Genomic DNA, 19,996 nt, shown 5'->3' with positions numbered 1-19,996 from the left:
TTTGTGGGGGATGGAGGATTGCAGGGCTCAAGGTAATCTCGGGAGTTAATGCAGCTTAGAGGGACTGAGAGTGGGAGGGAGAGAGGGGGAGTGATGGCAGAGAGAGAGAGAGAGAGAGAGAGAATATAAAAATAATAGGGTCAGCAGGGAAAGAGAGGGAGAGAAATAAATGAAGATGTATCAGAAACAAAAGCTGTAGGAATCAAGGGTGTGTGTGTGTGTTTGGGGGGGGGGGAAAGTACAGGGAGTGCAAAAGCTGAAGAGATAGGGAGAGTAAGGGGGAGAGAGAGCGAGCCAAGTGAGCGAGTGAGATAAAGAGCGAGCTAATGAAAGGTAGGGTGAAGCCGAGCGAGGTGGCGGGTAGGAGGGAAGTCGGCAGCGAGAGAGAAAGAGCGGGGGAGAAGGTCTGCTCGGGGAAAGAATGCTGGGTGGGGAGAGAAGGCAGACACGCAGGGCTTTGTGCTGAAAGCAACGAGAGGAATAGATGGAGAGATCGAGGTAACATCTTGAATCCGTTGCACGAGGAGGAGGAGGAGGAGGAGGGGGGGGTTTGAGCCCGGAGCCGTGTCCGGCGGCGTCCAGCCCAGAGCGGGGGGTCGCATTTGAAGGGGAGCCGGAGAGGAAGGATAATGGAAAGTGTGGGAGGGAAACGCCAAAACTCCGGGCGGGGATGCTGCACAAAGCCTGCGGGTTATTAGTGTCTTAGTTAATACACTCCTCAACTTGCAAAGATGAGCTCTGGGCTCGCGTCCGAGCTGAAACGCTCTCTAAACGTTCATTTAAAAAGGCGAGACCGGCCATATTCAGTGTGAAAACACATCCTCCCCGAATCAGACGCATCTGACAGTTTTATAAGTCCACCCAGGTGATGTATCATTACTCCTTTCACAAGATTAGGACGTTCTCCTTTCATAAATGACATCCTTCCGTCTAAGAGGCTTTCTTCTTTACAATCACCGGCCGAGGTTTCTCGGGTCGCAAGGCGATACCCGATTTGGTCGTCCGCTAAATCTATCGGCGTCGACGTCCCCTTCGTTTTACGGTAAACGTTGGGTCGCCGGGCTTAAAGGCGGGCGGATTTTGACTCATCTAAATATCCTTACGGCCCACAACAAAACAAACCACTCAGAAGACGAAAACAGGAAGTCGAAACGGACGACGCGGAGGTGGAAGCTGCCACGCTGTTGATTTTCTGCACGGTAAATCGATAAGAAAAGTAGATGTTCCTCTGCGAGGTCTGGAACCTCCTCTGTGGCGTCGCAGGGCAGAGGAGCTTAGACCCCTTCGTCCACGCATGTCTCGCCGGTTCTGTCCGTTTGTCGCAAGAAAACAGCCGATCGGCGACCGCGATGTTTTTGTTTTTTTTGAACGGCACTCTGCAATCTGCAAGAAATATCACATCTTATGAGTTCCACCAATCACCCGCGAGAACCTATGTCGGGAGTTGCTATGAACCCTGCCTCGGAGTGGCTGGAGCGGTTCTGGGAACCGGGTTCCCAGATCCTGGTCCCCGACGGGATGTTCCCGGAAGGGTTCTCGGAACAGCAAAAAAGGTCTGCCGGTGATCCCCAATCTAAGAAATGACGAACAAACAGCTATCTGCATTTCTTGCGAGTCGAGCCGAGGCTCCAGCGGCCGTACGTCGGCTTCCGAATCAAACCTGCGAAGCATCGATTTCACCCGGAACCACGATTTAACTATCAGGCACTTCAGTGTTTTTTTTTTTGGACGGGGAAGCCGTGGATGTGTGCCAAAACATTATCGCCCTTTGGGAAAATCAGATTTATTCCGGCTCTAGTTCCACAAACATTTTCAAGGTTTTAACAAACTGGTCCCTCCTGGTGCATTTTTCAGGCCAGTCATCTGGATGTCTGAAAAATGCACCAGGTGCGACTTCTATGGACCTCCGCGGCGGGAGGGGTGAGCTGGGTGGGTTGGCGGGGACTCGGCGTCCAATGGCCGCCTGATAAATGCGCAAACACACAAGACATGACAGCGAGACTGCAATCACACGCACAGGAAAACAGAGGGCGGATGACCAGTAAAGAGGTTCCTTGACAAACTGCCACCGTCAGTGTGCTTCATCCACGGAGGGACACTCCACGGTGCTCGGGGCAGGGGTGCGATATGTTCTAGGAGCGTTAGCGTGTTGTCGGGCTGCCTAGTGACCAGAGAGGCTATTGCCCCTCTCCCCTTTTTCTCTGCTCATCTCTCCCATCTCATAACATTAAGACTGTGCCTCTGTGTGCTTGTATCCTTGGCAACCTGCCTCCAACAATGGAGAGAGCTCTGGCCTCAGCGTGAGAGGAGCATGGTGCCATAGAGAGGAAAAGCAAGGCCAGCAGAGATAGAGGGGGATGGAAAACTGGCAGAGGGGGCCGGGCGGGAAGGGAGAAGAAGCCGACGGGGATCGGCAGGTTCGTTGCGCGCGCTTGTCTAGGGTCAAAAATGAAGAAACGGCAAGTCGTCAAACAGGAAGGAAGTCGAAAGGGGCCGAAGCGATGCAACCTGCGAGCTTAGCGCGAGCGGATAAGCCGAGATCCGTGTCACTCGAGGAGATAAACCGCCATCGGGTTGTAGTTCGAAAAACCGGACGAGATCTGAAACTTAAATCTCGCGTGCCTCGCGGCGGTCCGACGCTTTTGAAAATGCCAGTAAGATAAAGGAAAAGACAAAAAAGAAGAAGTCGTCGTATCGCAGATCTGCCGCCGGAGCCGACGCGGCGCTGATGTTTAGCCGTGACTCGTTCATCGTCTACAGGACGCCGCTACTCCCGTTCACGGGGGTTGCGGGAGAAGAGAAGAGGAGCCGGCGATCAGCGGGACGCAAACGGAGCCGTGCAAACATTCGCTCTCGTTGACACCTACCGACGATGTAGAGTCCTCAACTGGTGAACTCCCCCGGGACTGTGGGAGGAAAGCGGAGAAAACCAGGGGGAGCGTGTGTCCTCCATACATTTAACATGTTATCGCGCCGCCACTGTTCCGTTGCACGGTTCATAATCATATCCATAATCATATTTATAATAATGTTTACGCTCTTCCTATCAGTAAATGCACGGCGGACAGCAAAGTAGGAATTTCACTGTATAGGGAAACATGTTTCTGCGCCATACAGAATCCTGAATCTTTGTTTGAACCCCCTCGCTTTGAGACGGCGGCGCGCCGCTGCATCGGCGTGTTCGTTTATGTCGGGGACTCTTCAGATTGCTTCAGATTTTAGACACTAAAACATATATTCCTGCAGCGGGAGTGGACTTGGAGTCCATATTTCTGATGCAGATACTTTGGAAGTGATGGTAGAATTCAATTTGACAGAGGGGGGGGGGGGGGGGAGAACCAGAGAAGCACCGCGTTCATCTCCTCTCCCCCCGCTGCAGCCGAGCTGCAGCCACCGAGATTAATTGCTTATGATCAAATCAGCATAAGCTGTGCAAATTAAAGAGTGCTCTGCCCACCCCGCCGCCTCCGATCCCCCTCACCTCCACCGCATATCCCACCCACTCCCGATGCAGACGCGGTGGACAGGGCGTATGACGGGCTCGGATGCCCCTTCGTGTCTACTAGCGTGTCATTTCCTCTTTTCGCAGGGAGGACGCGGCGCTCGGACGTGGCTCTGAATGCGGCGAGGGGTTCGGCGAATGGTGCAGGAGCGTATATGCTCACACACACACACACGTGTATACACTCATACATGCAAAAAAAAAAAAAAAAAAAAACACAATACATTCACCGCCCTTAGGAAAACCACTAATATCTCACCCCGGCTCTTAAAACGGCTTCTTTCCCTGCTCCCCCCTCTAATTAAGAAGCCATTAGAGAGAAGGTCAGCGTGAGACCACATGACCCCTTCGTGACCCCTGTAACACATCCCTGAGAGGGCCCGGAAAGATGTACGTACAGCAGAGGGGGAGGAAAAGAAAAGGGCAGGGGGGGTCGGGAAGGTGAGATGGTGCAAGAAAATATAAAATACACGCCGACGTCCGTACAAATAAAAACAGGGTGGAAAACGAGCGTCGATTTGTTTGTTTGGGATCAGAGACTCGTAACGATTTCGGATTCGCGCCTCGCGTCAGCCCTAACGTTTTCGAAACAAATGGCGCGATCGGACGCGGCGCTCGCTTCGCGTGGACGTCGGAGGGTTCCGCTAAAAAAAAAAAAAAAAAAAAAAAAGCTTAGATAGAAGAGGGACGTGCGAGTCAGAACGGAGGAGAGAGAGGTAGAGAGGCGGGTGATAAGTTTGCTGTGACTCTGGGAGAAGGGGATAATTTGGGAGTGGAGGGGAAGACGGCTGGGCTGCTTCCTTAGTCGGACACAGGAATGCGGAGCGGGCGGATCCCACTGGGTGTGCGTTTCGATGTGTATGTGTGTGTTTGTGCCAGACAGGAATCCCGAGCCCCCACAGGCTCCGGCTCCACTTATCAAGGTCTGAACATAGGGGTAAGGAAGGGGAGCGGGGTCTGGGCGTCCTACGCTATCAAATCCACCTTTAACCCCCATACCTCCCTTTCTCCTCCCCTGTGCAACACAAACACACACACACACACACACATAAAAACCTTGAAGCTGGTTGTCTCAGAGACCAGAGGAACTATGGGAAGGCCAGACAGTCTCACCACGAAAAAAAAACGGACTGCCAGGGTCACAGAAAATTACACCATACACAAATGTACAATATCTCTTCACGGCGTTCCCACACACACACACAGAGGCCACAATCAAAGACACACACACACACACACACACACACAGAACAAACTCAGAAAACCCTCTGTAGCTTTTCCTCAGCAGCGATCACCTTCCATGACCGAGGAATCCACACGAATCCCCAAAACTCTTCATCCCGCTCCAGGAGGCGGCTTTGAATATTGTTCTCTCGACCGGTCTAATAGAGAGCGGAATAAGAACCGAAAAAAAAGGGAGTATCGCTTTTATCGGACAAGCCGGACACCCGCTTTTTGATCCGGAGATCATAGAAAGACGGGCAAATACATCGCATCGAGAGATTCTTTGCATCCCGCTGCCGATGGCGGGAGCTGAAGCGAGGGACGTCGCATAGAGAGAAGATGAGGATTGTTAAATAGGAGAACAACAAACAGGCAGGTGCAGGACCTTCATCGGGAAGCCGTGAAGACAAGTAAACAACTCTTGGACTTCAGTGAAAGTCCAGGGTTTCTGACAAAAATCGAATTCATGCTTTCATAATAATATTAATAGTTTATTTAAGATGCCTCGCTCGATATCCGAGGACACAAAAAAACAGTTTGAAGAGAAACGAAAAAAGTGACAAAAATTGAAATAAAAACATTTTCGCGTTGCGATGGACGTATTCTCCGTCGTCAGAGACGCGCCGCAAGTAAAGCTTTCAAAATGGATGATCCAGAGCAGGGTGGAAATGAAGTTAGTAGATAAATAGGTCGGTGGGTGGACAGACGGACAAAGTGACAGCCGTCTGATGAGGAGAAGGAGCCATTAGATGGCTTTTCCAAAAGCTTTTTAACTAAATACAGTTGGTAAGAAGCTGAGGGCTGAGGATGAAACAACACCCTTTGCTGTGGAAAATCAATACGATGAGCCGCCGCTCTCGTCGAGCGCTTTCGGACGCTTTGATAAAAAAGGTATGATCAGAATTTATAAACGACGGCCTCGACACGGCGCGCTCCTCGCGGGAGACCCGGGTGAAGTCGCGGGTTTTCCCGGGTCAGGGAATGTAAAAGAAACCGATCCCGACTCCGAGCGTTGTAATTTTAAGAGGCCTGCAGGAGCCAGGGGCGCTGTTTACAGACGGATGAGAAATTAGGGAAATATACGTTGCCATGGAAACCAGAGCTGGGAACGCTACAAAAAAAAAAAAAAAAAGACTTCTGATATTACTTCTCACAAATACCTCACGTACACTTTCTTTGCATGGTCGAAAACGGGATGACGTTATCATAAAGTAGATTGTTAAAGTGTATTAGTGTGTGTAATGTTTCTTTCACAGTAGGTGAGAGGGACAAACTGCAAAGATCACTGGAAGTGGCTTTCTTTACCCTGGGAAAAGAACCTGGAAGTACCAGTTTAACACAAACAAAAGACTGTAATAATGAAAGTTAAACCCACAGCATCCCCGCACCCCTAACACACACACACACACACACACACACACACATGCGTACCAGAGAGAGTGAAAATAGAAGTGACATTGTGAAATGATGGAAAGGAGAAAGGTCCAAACAGACTGAGGAAAGGGAGAGGAAGAGGAGACGACTGGCTGTGAGGGATAGAAGACTGGCCCTCGCAGAATTGTCTTCAACACCTCTATATCCATCAACCCCATAAAGAAGAGAACACGCACACACACACACACACACACACACACACAGACACACACTCATCCAAGCCATAATTGTCCCCTGTGGTGATTTTGGCCTCTCCCTCCAAGTTTCTCATCGCTGCTGGCCAACTTCTCTGTATCTTTAACACTTTCTTCCCACTTTCGAAGCGAGAGGAGGGGGCGTCGGTTTTCAGTTGTCATGTTTGTGGGGGTCTGGAGGGGGGGTGGGGGTGGGGGGGGAGGAGTTATAATGAGGGATGAAGAAAAAGGGAGGGAAGAAGGTGTGGAGGGGTGAGACCAGAAAGGGGGGAATGGAGGAAATAAGAATGTATGCGAGGAAGGGAGACTTTGCCCTCCAGTGGGAACACTCCCACGACTGTGTGTGCTTTCGTGCATGCGTGCGATTGTGTGCGTGCGTGTGTGTGTGTGTGTGTGTGTGTGCAAGCTGCACCTCAGCCAAACCGACACACCCACGGACTGTAGACCTCTATATCCTGTTCGGTCTGTCCGTTTGTCCAAACGTTTGCACATCCCCTGCTCGTCATCGCCCCGCTCCTCCAAACTGCTCGGACAGGGATAAGAAGGTACGGCGCGGAAAACAAGACACCTTTCTAAAACAAACAAACCCGGAAAGCGGAACTTCAGGTTGACTAAATTTTAAAAGGAGAGCAGCCAGAGGCATTTCACTTCTCTAAGGTTCAGGCCTCATCTGTCTCTGTCTGTGTGTGTGTGTGTGTGTGTGTGTGCCAGTGTCGAAGCGGATCTGTCAGAGATTCACAGACACACACTTAAATGCTCTCAATATCCAAGATGCTTGTCCTGGACCCGGCGGAGACGTCCACGGCTGGGTTTGGGCTCGGCGGAGGACGAGTCCTGGCTCTCATCTCATCTCATATCTTCCAAACATCTCACCGCTGAACTCGCGCTGACATGAGAACCGACATACCGGCTTCATACCTGTTATTACCGGCCGCTGCCGAGCAGAGGCCAAAACGTGTGTCGTAATATCTGGTACGGGAAGTCACGGGTTCAGTTAACGAAATGAACGCGCTCCCGGCGGGCAAAACAACGCGTGATGTAATTTTCTCGCATCCGTTGAAAAATTTAGATTCGACAAGTTTGAGGTCAAAAGCGGGAATTCGAATTTTGAAGATTATTGTTTCACCCGCGTCCTTTAACCACTTCAGTCCGATGCGATCCTTCTTCATAAATCGTAGCTGTATTATAGCGACATGAAATGAAATATTATTGAAAAAAATTGAAATAAAACAACTAAATATAGAAAATAAATGTCAGACTGATTGTTTTGCTTGACCCTGGCACTAAGTGCCTTTAAATTGAAATTAAAAACATTTATCGAAAAGTGTCCCTCCCATGTTATGAAGGACAAGAGGATCACAAGCCTATGGGGTATCACCCCCCCCCCCCCCCCCCCGCCCCCTCTTTTTTTATTTTATTTTTTTTATTTTTAAATGTCATCGAGCACACAAATAAACCTCTGGATCAAATGAGATGCTCACGCTTGCTTGGATTTTGAAACCGGCGCAATGATGTGCGAGGGTGGAGTTTGGTACGGGGTAAGGGAGGGTGAAGGGTATTCTTCTGTGAATGTTTTACCGCAGAAACGTCCTGAAACACCCACCCGTGCGCTGTGCCAACAGGACATCCTGCCACGATGCATGATGGGATGTTTAATTCTTACACCGGAGCGATGGCGGCCAAAAGAAATCGCGCTCGACTTCAACCAGAAACCTCGTAAACGCACGGACCGGCGAATATTTTATAGCACATTTGCAGGTGTTATGGATGCGTGAGTTTATTTCCCACTAAGTCAGCGGGCGAGTGTGTACAGTACGGTGTGTGTGGGCTTCGGCTCAGGAAAACACACACGTGCCCATCCCAGGTGCTCTCCGTCTAATTTGAACCTCCATCGCCACCGCCACCTTACACACACACACACACACACACACACACACACACACACTCGTGTTCCCTCCTCCACCCAGCAGTCCTTCGCCAGCCTGTTCTCAGGGCAGGAGGTGAAGAAGTGGGGGCGGAGGGGTGGGGAGGGAGGGGTGACATTTTGGAGAGACGCCAAAGCCAGGACCAGGAAGGAGGGTGGGCTACTTCCTGTCCAGAATGGCTCTTTTAAAGCCGCAGAAATATAAATAGAGCAGGTGTCGGTATTGGGACCTGAGAAAGAGAGAGGGAGATTTGGGCGGGCGGGAGGGGGGGGAAGACAGACAAGGAAGAGTGTGAAAAATAGTGTGAATGTGTGTGTGCAATGGCGCGAAGGGGGGAAGGAGAAGGGGCTTTTAGCTGGTGGACTGCCCATAATGTCCAGCAGGATGTGAGGTCACATGACAACCATGGCTGGTGGGCGGTGAGAAAAGGGCCAGTTACCACAGTGATAACTTTTTCTTTTTTTTTCTTTTTTTTTCAATTTAGCAGAGAACCAAGAGGCTGAAATGAGAGCCAGAAAGAGCAAGAGGGAGGAGAGAGACGTACTTCTTTCTGCCCTTTGCATGTTGGAGGGTGGCGGCGGCGGCGGCGGCGGTGAGGGGAAGTAGGGGAAACTGAGGGAGGTGGCAACAAAGCTCAATAGGTTGTGAGGAAAGAAGTGAAATCATCCATGCAGTCAGTCGGGGGGACACTGAGGTAAAGCACGGGGAGGGGGGGGGAGCAAAGACAGTAAGAGCTGATAATAAACCGACTGTGGAAAAAGTGAGGGATGAACCAGAAGGAAAGACATGGATACCGAAGGAAAGAAAATACGTGGAGGTATCTCAGCCGTAGCGTGTCGAGCACCGAGCTGTGAAGAAAAGGGGTCCGAAAGTTTAAAAAAAAAAAAATGCCCGCACGGTCTGAAATATTCAATCTATTTTGGCTTTTAATAAAGTAGGAGTGAATTAGGGAGGAAATATGAGAGTAGATTATTAAACTGAAAGTGAGGAGAGGGGTGAGGGAGGAAGAGAGTCGTGTGAGGGGCGAGGGGGTTGAAAATCTGTTCGCGGTGTTTTAAATATTAAACCTATTTCAAGTTTAATGAAGTGCAAATACTATGGGGAGAGTCTTAACTGGAATACAGAGAGGAAGGGGGTGAAAGGGGGATCCGATTCATTATTTTAAGTGTTCACCTTTACACTGCCGAGACTTGGGGAGCGCGGCGTTCAGACAGAGAAAGAGAGGATCTGCGAAAAGTTTGCGCCGAAGTGCGAACGGGAGGGGAAGTTCAGACGAGGGACGGCCGGAGGATCCAGGTGAGTCCGGGAAGCTCCGGAGCTCCGCTGGATGACGGTTTGAACCGGAGCGAACCGAAAGATGCAAAACAGGCACGGCTCGCTGTGGATAAACAGGCCGGGGTGGTTGGGGAAAAAAAATGATTTTACATTTTTAGCATGTCTCTGTTTGTTTGTCGGTGCGCGGCGGTGAGAGAGGGAGGGGAGGAGCTCCGAGGCCGTGAAACTGCGAGCGGATAAAGATCCTGTAGTTCAAAAAAAAAGAAGATTGTCAATGTAATCAATGTGCAACAGCTGGAGGGAAATGGGAAGAACAGCCCACGTGCGATCGACATCATCGTACGCTCTCAGCTGTGTGTGTGTGTGTGTGTGTGTGTGTGTGTGTGTGTGTGACTGAGTGAGGGTGTGAGCGCCGCGCATCACACAGGTCATGCGGCCGTTTGCCAAAATCCCCCGAGCTGCCACAAATGTCACTGTGTGCATTGGGATGTTTCTATGTTTGCTTTGTGCTATTGTTTTTTTTTTTCTTTTTCTTTTGCATCTGTAAAGACAAAAAAAAGGGTTGTCGCAGCTCCCGACCCTCAGCGTGAGGCTGTCGCCGGTTTAATCCTGACACTTTCTGTGCGGAGTCTTATGTTTTCCCTGTTTTAGTCTGCGGATTAAGACTCAAATCCATTTTTTTCCCTAATTCATAGAGGCGTGTTTTTCCGACAATATGACGACAAAGTCGCCTCGCTTCATAAATCGTGGAGAAAAAGACTAAACGTCAGATCTTCGCCGATCAAACGAAACGTTTACAAACATAGACATTTGCCGAGTCACCTTTGGAGAACGCCGAATCGTGCATTTTGTGACGATTCGCCTTTTTTTGAAGGTAAAGATGTAAAGAATGGATATGAAATCGAAGCATATTCCATAAATATCCCTTGAATGTGTGCTACGTGGGATTAAGATGGATTATGCGGGACCAATTCTGAAAATATAAATGGTGTAACTTGGTCATTTAATTCTGCATTCTAAGAATCACCCGATTCGGTGTTCGAACATGAAAAAGCTCTTCAAATTGTGGGATTTGCATGACGGAACAGTCCGTAGGCCACCAATCCAGACGGCGAGCTTTCAGAATTACATTTCTGACAATCGCCCGGCTGATTGACGGACTTCGACTCCAAGATTCCGCGAAAACAGGCGCCCGGTGCCGACGTGCATTAATGAGGAACATACTGAATAATTCCAACCAGCCTGACGGAGATTTCCTTTGATTTTCAGCAGCTTTGTTTAATCCGGGTCAGAAAGAATCAGCGGAGACCAAACTAAAAATAATTTCAGGTAATTATTTAAAGGTTTACAGCATAGGCAGGCGGAGGTAGGTACTATTTAAAACTCTCTTCCTCGAAAATTGTCAGCTCTAATATAGCATGCCGCGTTGACAAAATATAAGCCCGCGATCACATGATCGCGACGCGCGCTTATTCCCCGTCAGTTATTTGAGTTTGAGATCCGGAATATTTGTGTCAGCTGACAAGGTGAGCCGCGGAAACGACGGGATGGCGCGCGAGAGGGAGCGGCGTGCTAACGGCCTCAATTACAACATCAAATGGCCGCAGCGGATGTTTGCATGGGAGGGGGATCTAAAGAAATCAAGTCCTAAATCCCGCAGCCGGTCGGCGTCGACATAAACGCACAGCATTTCCACGCTGACATTGTGCAGCTTTCGCGTGGCCATTTACTATCCTTATATTACAGAATAATCCCGCGGAATCCTCAGTCAGGCAACCCGCATCCCCTGCATTATATGTCATATTGGCATCTGTAGCTGCAAAATACGGCAAACGCATGCACACACAGACAGAGGGATCAAGTTAAACGAGAGAGAAAAAGAGAGAGAGAGAGACTAAGCACTCCTCATCAATAAGGAATGAAGCAATTAAGCTAATCTCAGACTGAAGGTGCCCTCTCTGCTTTATACGTACATGCCGTTTCGCAGAAACCAACAGCCAGACTTCAGCCGTCGCTATTTTAAAATTCAACAAAAGGCCCCAAATCAGGGTTTTGTTGTGAGAATCAAAACGCACCGGCGTCCAGATTGTCCTCCTGTAATTCTGCTACAATAAGAAATACCTATAAAGAATATAAAATGCAGAAGGCAGGGTTACTTTTTTTCATTCCCGCTGTGACTAGCTGGCACAATTACATAGCGAGAAAAGCATGCAGGACAATACTTCACGGTGGTTTATGGTCTGGATTTTTACAGACGGTCTCAGATTTCTAAACTTTGTTTTGCCCAAAGAAAAAAAGCGCACCCGGTCCGGACGCGCTCGGGTGCGAGGAGGAATTTATTTCATTTAAGAAGAAACAAATCACCCGTCGAAAATCAGTGACGTCATGAGTTTTTTTTTTCTACCGCTACATTTGTTCACATTTTCATTAAAAAAAAAAAAAAAAAAAAAAAAAAAAACTCCTCCTCGGTCGTTTAAAATGCAGCCTTGGGGGATCAGTTGATTTTAAATTTAAGTCATGACATGAAATGCGTTATTACTTTCGGCAAGTGAGAACCCGAGTCACCGACTCAATAGCCTGTCCCCCCATCCCTCTTATTTATAGCCCGCATTGCATTCTTAAACCAGGCTCGGCAATCAGTGTGCAAACTCCTGCCAAGATCCGTGTGATATTTCCCCTGAAAAATTAATGAAATGTCCAGATCTGCCCCCAAAATGTAATAGCCGACGCTCCATCATCCGTGCCGTTACTCAAATAGTTCTGTTAATTTTTACTTAACCCTGCTGACAGAGAAGAAGCGCAGACCTCAAGCACCGCCAAAGAAAGTGAAACATCGACGAGTGGAGCGACGCGTTTCCGAAGGTGGGCTTCCCGTCACCGGGTTACGGCCTGTGCCACTTCTTCATGCGCTTTGATAGAGTTTAGCGTCTCCCGTTTGGCACTGTACCCGCAGAAAGTGTCTTTGTGTGAGGTGTGAGATTCGATCCGTCTTTCAGAGCTGACGATTTAAGTCGATTTCAGACCGGGCGGCCTTCTGCCTCGACCGGTCGGGGTGGAAAACAACAGAAATATAGAAAGTAAGAGCGATCCATATTTTTTCCGGCCCGCCAAACTACTGTCTTTGAATATTTTGATAAGTATTTTCAATCAATATTGAATTTAGAAACTTTTCCTTATGTTTCATTTTGTATGGATGATTACATACAAAATAATGTCAGTACATTTATATGATCATTCATGATTTTAAAGTTGAAATAAAACGTCAACAAAATCAAAAATTTCAATTTGCACGATACCAAGTTGGCCCGTGCATAAAAATAAAATAAGAAATGTGTCCCGCCAGCCAAAGTAATTGCCCACCCCTGTATTACTACTAATAACAGTAATGCTAACAGCTACATGCTAGTAGCTGAAATAGCAGAATAGCTTTAATATTAATAAGAGAAACAACAACGGTGGACGTCTGACTAGACGGCGCAGCAGATCAAGCCAGGTCCCCTGGGAACCTGCGAAATGAGAGCGCTCAGGGACTCTGGAGAAGATGTGAGGTTGCTATCGTGCATTGATGAAGGGATGCGAGTGCAGACGGGATAGGAAGAGTGGGAGGAATGAGAGAAGTGCATCATGGGATATCCCTCAGCAGAGTAAGCCTAAGGCAGCATAACTAGGGGTTAGCCTATCCCTAACTATAAGACGGTTGTCGGCTGTGTTTTCGGAGGATCGGCGAAGGTGCGTTCGTGGCACAGAAGAGCGGGAGGAATGGATCATCCTCAGGTGGAGTCCGTGTTGGTTTTAAACCCGCCAAACAAAAGAGTGTGCCGCTTTCTTTTTAAAAAGCAAGATGCAACAGGATGAATCATTGCTGGAAAACTTTGTGAATAATAATTAACCTCCACACACACACACACACACACACACACACATGCACGCACACACACCCACGCACAGCAATGAATGGATATTTTATTTCTGTCATACCCTTGATGCAGCCCATACCCTACTGGAATTAGTTGTTTTGACTCATTCATTTATCATATTTAAGAGCATTAGACATTATTGTACAGGCTGGCCTATCTTCATATGTTTCATATCATTTATCTCCACGCTGGTGAAAAATGAACGGGGAAGGTGCTGGATAATGCCAAAAAATAAATAAATTAAATAGAGGAAAAAAAGAGAGAATATTTAATGCCCTGAAATTAGAGCTCAAATCAGGTCCTGGGAATCCATCAACTATATTTATGGCCCTTTGCCTGGTTTAAACCCAACATTTTCTTAATAGGTTTCCGGTGATGGTCCAAGTTTTGAAATGAAATTACCGGTAATTTTAAATTTAACGTGTCTGCACGGGTGACGGTGACCGAAGCCGGACCGCTGTCCGTTTCCGCCGCCGGGCGGCCTTGAACACGAGCTGCGGGGGCTATAAAAGCACTCCCTTGATTCCGAGGTAACCGCCTCATACGGGAACCTCGCTTGTGCGGGTCGGATGAAATCGCCCGAGCAGGACATCCATCCTCTCAATAAGACACGATCACAATCTGCACCGCCGAGCAGTCGTCTCCGGCATCGCGCTCGGCGGGTAATTCATGAACATCCTCCGAGCTACCTTGCAAAACATGCTGCAGGATGGCGTAAGTAAGCAAAAACACCTGCAACGCTGGACCAAAGTACCGTGAAATGTCCACCGCCGACTTTTTAATGGCTTTAAGGAGCCCGAAATCTAAAAGGTGGGGCTTTTGCCAAGTCTGGAACTCTGCGCTTCGATCTGGTGAGCTTTAAAATGGGTGATCCAGCAAAATGCATTTGGCTGCGGTGTATTCTGAACGCATGTTCTCCCCCCGCGGGAGTTTCCTCCGGTTTCCCGCCACAGCTCAAAAATATGCGTCGGGTGAATTGAAGACGTGCGAATGACTGATTCGTCGGTGCTTCGTCTCTTTGCGTGGCCATGTGACGGATCGGCGAGCGGTCCACGGCGAACCCCGCCTCTCGCCCAGGCTCTAACCTGAGGGCGGGATGAGCGGGAAAAAAAAAATGGTAAAAAAAAATGTAAAAAAACATACACTGCGGTAACTCTTTGCAGTGTAAATCGCTTGTAATAAGTTACCCCAAATAGAAGTGGACGGCGCTCCATAATTCTCTTGTTCCGCCGTATGCCAGAGCATTCGATTCGGATCTCCGACTGCAGGTGACAAAATCCTTGACTTACTAAGACTTAAGTCTTAAGTGCAGGAACCCGTAATCCCGGATAGATCCTGTGTATTTTTTACCCTTGCTTGTGTCAGTGGGTTTCTCACACTGAAAGATATCTGTTGCAAGACTTTGTGACGTCGAAGGGAAGAATAATTCCTGAACTGGTGTTTGAGCTTGCAGGCCTCTAAAACCCCTGCAGACACGGCTTCCCGGATAAATACTAGCAAACAGTGATATACGGAGATCAACGTATTTTTTTCCTGCTAAATGGCAAGATGAAACTTCAGGATCAATAAGTTGATAATTGTTATTATTATTATTTCCCTCATTCCTGCTCCATCCTGAGGCCGGTCATCAAACCTCATTGACAGTGGCAGGAAATTTTCCCAGCGAGTGCGTCCACTCCGGCAGCAACGCCAGACTCCCCCTGACACTAGAGGAGAAAAGCACGGATATCGGACACATTTAAATTTCCGACGGGGTTTCGAACGCGTGCGGCGTGCTTGGCAGGTGCAAATCATTATGCACGTGTGTGTGTGTGTGTGTTTCAGGACAAGATGTACTTGGACAGGTTTGACTTAGGACTTAGGACGCTCAGCGCTAAGCAGACAAACCCTCCTAAGCCCGTACGGATGCGCTGTCCTCTCCGTCTATCCTTTTTAGTCGCTCTTATTCCCTCTCCCCTTACCCCCTCGCATCTGCCGCTCCCTCCTGAACACTTCTTCCCTTTTCCCTCCTCTCACCCTATCCAGAGGTCCTTTCCTAAACCCCAGAGAGAGTGGGAGGAGCCTGGGATGGCGAGGACACACTGGTAATCCGCGCAGTGACCCAGGTCAATTCAATTATCCTGTTTTCTTTAGCTGCGCGACGTGTGTGCCCATTTCACAGCCAACTCCCTTAATGCACCCAGGATTAGCTTCTCTTACTTTTAATGATCTAACTATCGACGCCCTGGGCCCCCAGGACGCGGGTGCACGCACGCGGGTGTGTGCAGATGCACATAAATGCACGCATACACACATAATAAGCTTGCGGACACACGCACACACATCCGATCCCGCACGCTTACAACGCATAGGTAGCGGGCCGGGGTACGCGGAGACATTTTAAAATGTATCATTGCACGAACCGTATATAAATCATCAGTAATATAAGCATTTCTATGGATATATGTTGATGTCACTTTAAAGTAGCATTGTATAACATGCTTCTTCCACAGTGCATTTCTCCTTTCACAGCTCTCATCTCAACCCCGCCCCCACTTTCCCACCGCACACAAACTCACCCACAGGTTCGTGTAAAAATGGAGAGAAACATGGCACGCGCGCACACACACACACACACACACACACACATACCCACACATACATACTGATAAAGAAGAGGATTCTGTTTGTAAACAGCAACGAGTTGCTTGAAAATGGTTTGGGTTCAAAAAATTTGAAAGTATATGGTTGTCACGGGGCTACGGTGACCAGACTTTTACCTAGTTGGTGCATGTGTGTGTGTGTGTGTGTGTGTGTGTGTCTAACAGAGAGAGTTGTTTACATATGCATGTGTAACCGTTAAGCGGAAGCAGGCAGTCTGTCAAAAACACTTTCAACCTTCAGAAATAATCACAACACAATTAACATTACTACACATTAGCAACATTAGTCATGTTGCTTGCACTGAAGCGTCTACATTTAATTTATTTTAATTTTAATAAGATCCAGCCGAACCTCTATTGAAAGGCGACCCGATCAAATATGAACTCCAGTAGATATTTGTTTATACAGCCCAAAATCAGGTAAACCATGTGCCTCCAGAGGTTTTGCAATCTCTACAAGGTGCAACAACATACGCTTTCCGTACTCTCAGCTCACTTTTCCATTCTAGGTGAGAGAAAGCTCTGGAAGAAGCCCCTCCCGTGGAAAAGACAGATGTAAATAGTTGCTGCTTTGCAATTTCCCACCTCAAAACAAAACATGGTTCTGTTACATCGGAATTAGTTATGAACCCCCACCCTCGTATCTATGGATTCTTCCAAAGACGGAGTAAAGATATTTACGAAACAGCGGAGCACCAACTCCAGCTGGAATGCGCTCGTGTGCATCTTGCTTGTTTACGTGGGTATGTATGTGTGTGTGTGTGTGTGTGTGTGTGTGTGTGTGTTACATAAACCACAGTAAGAGGAGCATTGTGTTATCTATCTGCATTTACCCAGGCTTCACCTCACACCTCCAAGATTTGAGATAATCATCTTAGGCCTGACACGTTAGAGTTGATGCCAGCTAATCTTAACCCCCGTAGGAAGAAAAAGAGGTCATTTTTCTACTGGTACACTTTTAGCATCAGAGCATAAAGCACCTGTGCGCTGCTGAGTGCCCCGCACACTCTGCTGAACCCGAGTTCGATAAAAGTCAACAGAGCTGTTTTACAGGCGGCGCACAGCACGACACCAGATACAGGAAAGGTTCGGCTTTAAGATCGCGAACGACGCACCTTATCCAGACTGATTCGGAGGCAACGATTACAAATCGAATTACAGATAAAGCTAATTTGTGTGTGTGTGTGTGGGGGGGGCATCAAAACCAGGTGAAAAGTGCAAAATCATTTCCGAAGCTTGACAAAGCTCACCTGGGATGTCCTGTCCGTTGTAACTCCATCCAGCCATGGCCAGCATGGAAGGCAGAGGAGATCCCGGCCTGCTGTCCCGGTCTCTCTCCCTGTCCCGGTCTCTGTCCCTGTCCCAGTTCCTCTCGGCCTGCTGCGTGATATGTCTGACCGTGTCCTTGTTCTTCCTGTTCTTCCTCCGCCCCGACCCTGAGAGGGGTTGCCAGGCCCCGTCTCCCCCCGCGCCGGGCCCCGCCGGCCCCTGGTCCCCGTGGCTTTGGGTGGCCCCCCTGGGGTTGTCGCGGGGATGAGAGGAGGAGGCGGGGGACACCTGTTCTTCCTTGACGGTGACGGGCCGGTAGTCGTGCGGCCAGGAGGGCTGGGAATCGTGGCAAGTTTCCTCCTGGCTCTCGTGGCTCTTGGGGGGCTCCTGGTCCTCCTTGCCATAAGTGCTGCCTCCTTCGTGGCAGCTGGCGATGGCGGAGTCCCCAGAGGAGTTGGCCGGGCTGGTGCGGCGAGCCAGCCAAGGCGAGGTGCTGCGACCAGACATGATGGACGCCAGCGCTTCGGAGGCCATTCCTACTATCCCTCCGCCCGCGACGACTCCCCCGGCTCCCGCTAAACCCACTCCCCCGGCGCCCGCCGCCGAGCCTCCGCCCATGCTGGCCGCCGCCACGGCGCCCATCTCGAAGTCGGCCAGCTCGTCGGTCATCTCGGAGCGGATGCTGATGTCCAGAGCGGCCTTGATGAAGCTGTGGCACGCCTGCACGATGTCTGTCATTTGCAAGTAGCTGGCGGCTGACATGACCTCAATCACGTTCTTACTTGTGAGGGCGAGGTGCGCCGAGTACATGAAGTCCAGGATCGCTTTGAAGCCCGTTGCCGTGACAATGTCCAGGTGAGTAACGGTTGTCTGGTGGTGAGGCTCTGCTCCCTTTTTAACCTGGAGGGTTAAGAGAAGGCGCGCTCAGGCGACGGGAGAAAAGACGGGTTTAAATACGCACGGCTATAAAACCGGCGAAAGCGGCACATGCGTAAAATAACACGCTCCACAAATAATAATCGCTCGACTCCGTGTTACGCCCTCCGCGGTTTTTACAGTTCCCCTACCTGGCAGTAAAGAGTCTTGAAGTAGCGCGAGGAGCCGAGGAGCACGTTCTTGTGGGCCTTGAAGATCTTTCCGTCGACGATGACGCAGGCATCGCAGAGGATGCCGTGCTGCCTCTGCTCGTTGAGCTCTCTGAGGAGCTGGCGGTAGTGAGAGGAGATCTCCATGTCCTCCTTCCTGTTGTTCATCTGTGTAGCTGGACAAAAGCCTCTCTTCCAAAAGTCTGCCGAGAAACAAGACGAGACACGGTGATTTCATTTCAGCTGTCATTTTGGACAAACACCTCGCCAACACGCGGCCGGAGTTACGGTAAAAAAAAAAAAAAAAAAAAAGGTCCGATCCGTGTTGCTCGGTGACTTTTAATCAAAAACGACGCAATTTTTTAGCGCCACATCCAGGTAATTCTCCTCCCGGCCGACACCTCACATTGATAGCCGTGTAACTCGGAACCCCGTTTTGATTTTAATCTAACTGAAAGACGAGCCGGGGTGAGGGGATCTCAGTAATGAATGTGACATAAAAAAAAATAAAAAATAAAAAAAAAAAAAACAACAATGACATCAATAGGAGGCACATCTCAACTGCCGCAGTTTGATGTCTAAAAACAGCCCGGTAATAAATAGTCAGGACTATCTGTGTGTGTTTTAAACTGTATCTGACAGGTCCGGCGTGTGTGTGTGTGTGTGTGTGTGTGTGTGTGTGTGTGTGTGTGTGTTGTGTGCGTGTAAGCTCATTACAAATGCCACTTATAAATCGGAAGACTGCTACAAAAACAGCGAAGAAGAAAAACACCTCATTTAGCACAGAGCACTTTACCATTAGATTTATCAACAAACAGCCACCGTTCGCTCCACTTTGACTGCACATATTGGATCGACTGTCTAGTTGAGACAAAAACTCGGCGCTGAACCTTCACCCCGGTGCTTCTGATCTCACAGAGTTCAGTCCAGGTTGTGCACACAGAGGGATTTTTTATTTTTTTTGTCTCTTTGTGTTGAAAAACTACAGAGAAAAGACCCTTAACGACAATATGTGGAGCTGCAAGTGAATGAGGATCCGACTCCTCGGATTCATTGACCGCATTTTAGAAGATCCAAATCTTCCGCGCTAATCACCACCTTTACAATAAGCCACGATGAGCCGATGGATTCGAATTACCGTTACTTTTTTTTATTATCATCATCGTAACCGCGCCTGACCCTCGCCATGTGCAAAAACCCATTTTAGATTCTCTTCATTGCCAAAATAAGCAGTCAGTCAGTCAGACCCCAGCTGCGCCGGGGGTTTGACAAGGTTGGGTTCAAACAGAAAAGCCTCCAGGTTTTGAAATGATTCTTTTGCGGGGAAAACAAAATGATTTTCCAAATCCTCGCCGTCGTATTGTCGATTGCACGCGTGATGTTTTGGAATCAAGAGACGGGTAAAACAAAACGATGCGAAGCCGGGGCTCGTCTCCACGGCAACAGCGACAGCCACGGTGTAACTCGGTACGTTTTCCGGGACGCATAGACGAACGCAGCGAGCGCAGCGGTACCGCCGGAAGTCGTGG

General features: G+C 49.0%; 1 protein-coding gene across 4 annotated transcripts in view; it reads right to left on the bottom strand.

Annotated features, from left to right (window-relative positions):
• Window positions 1-19,996, bottom strand: part of zbtb46 (zinc finger and BTB domain containing 46) — a 68,980-nt gene that overhangs the window by 22,957 nt on the left and 26,027 nt on the right. For all 4 annotated transcript variants that reach the window (XM_086141771.1, XM_086141773.1, XM_086141770.1 and 1 more), the window contains exons 2-3: window positions 18,450-18,670; window positions 17,364-18,282 (exon numbers count right to left, since the gene is read on the bottom strand). In XM_086141771.1, coding sequence (XP_085997897.1) covers window positions 17,364-18,282; window positions 18,450-18,635 — 1,105 coding nt within the window. In that variant the 5' untranslated portion in view covers window positions 18,636-18,670. The remainder of the gene's footprint in view (window positions 1-17,363; window positions 18,283-18,449; window positions 18,671-19,996) is intronic.

The sequence above is a fragment of the Fistularia commersonii genome, chromosome 34 (assembly GCF_037954325.1).
Source record: "Fistularia commersonii isolate RoL2024-O1a breed Wild chromosome 34, RoL_Fcom_v1.0, whole genome shotgun sequence".
Taxonomy (NCBI): domain Eukaryota; kingdom Metazoa; phylum Chordata; class Actinopteri; order Syngnathiformes; family Fistulariidae; genus Fistularia; species Fistularia commersonii.
The sequence above is the reverse complement of the archived record's forward strand: the minus strand, read 5'-3'. Positions and strand labels throughout refer to the sequence as shown.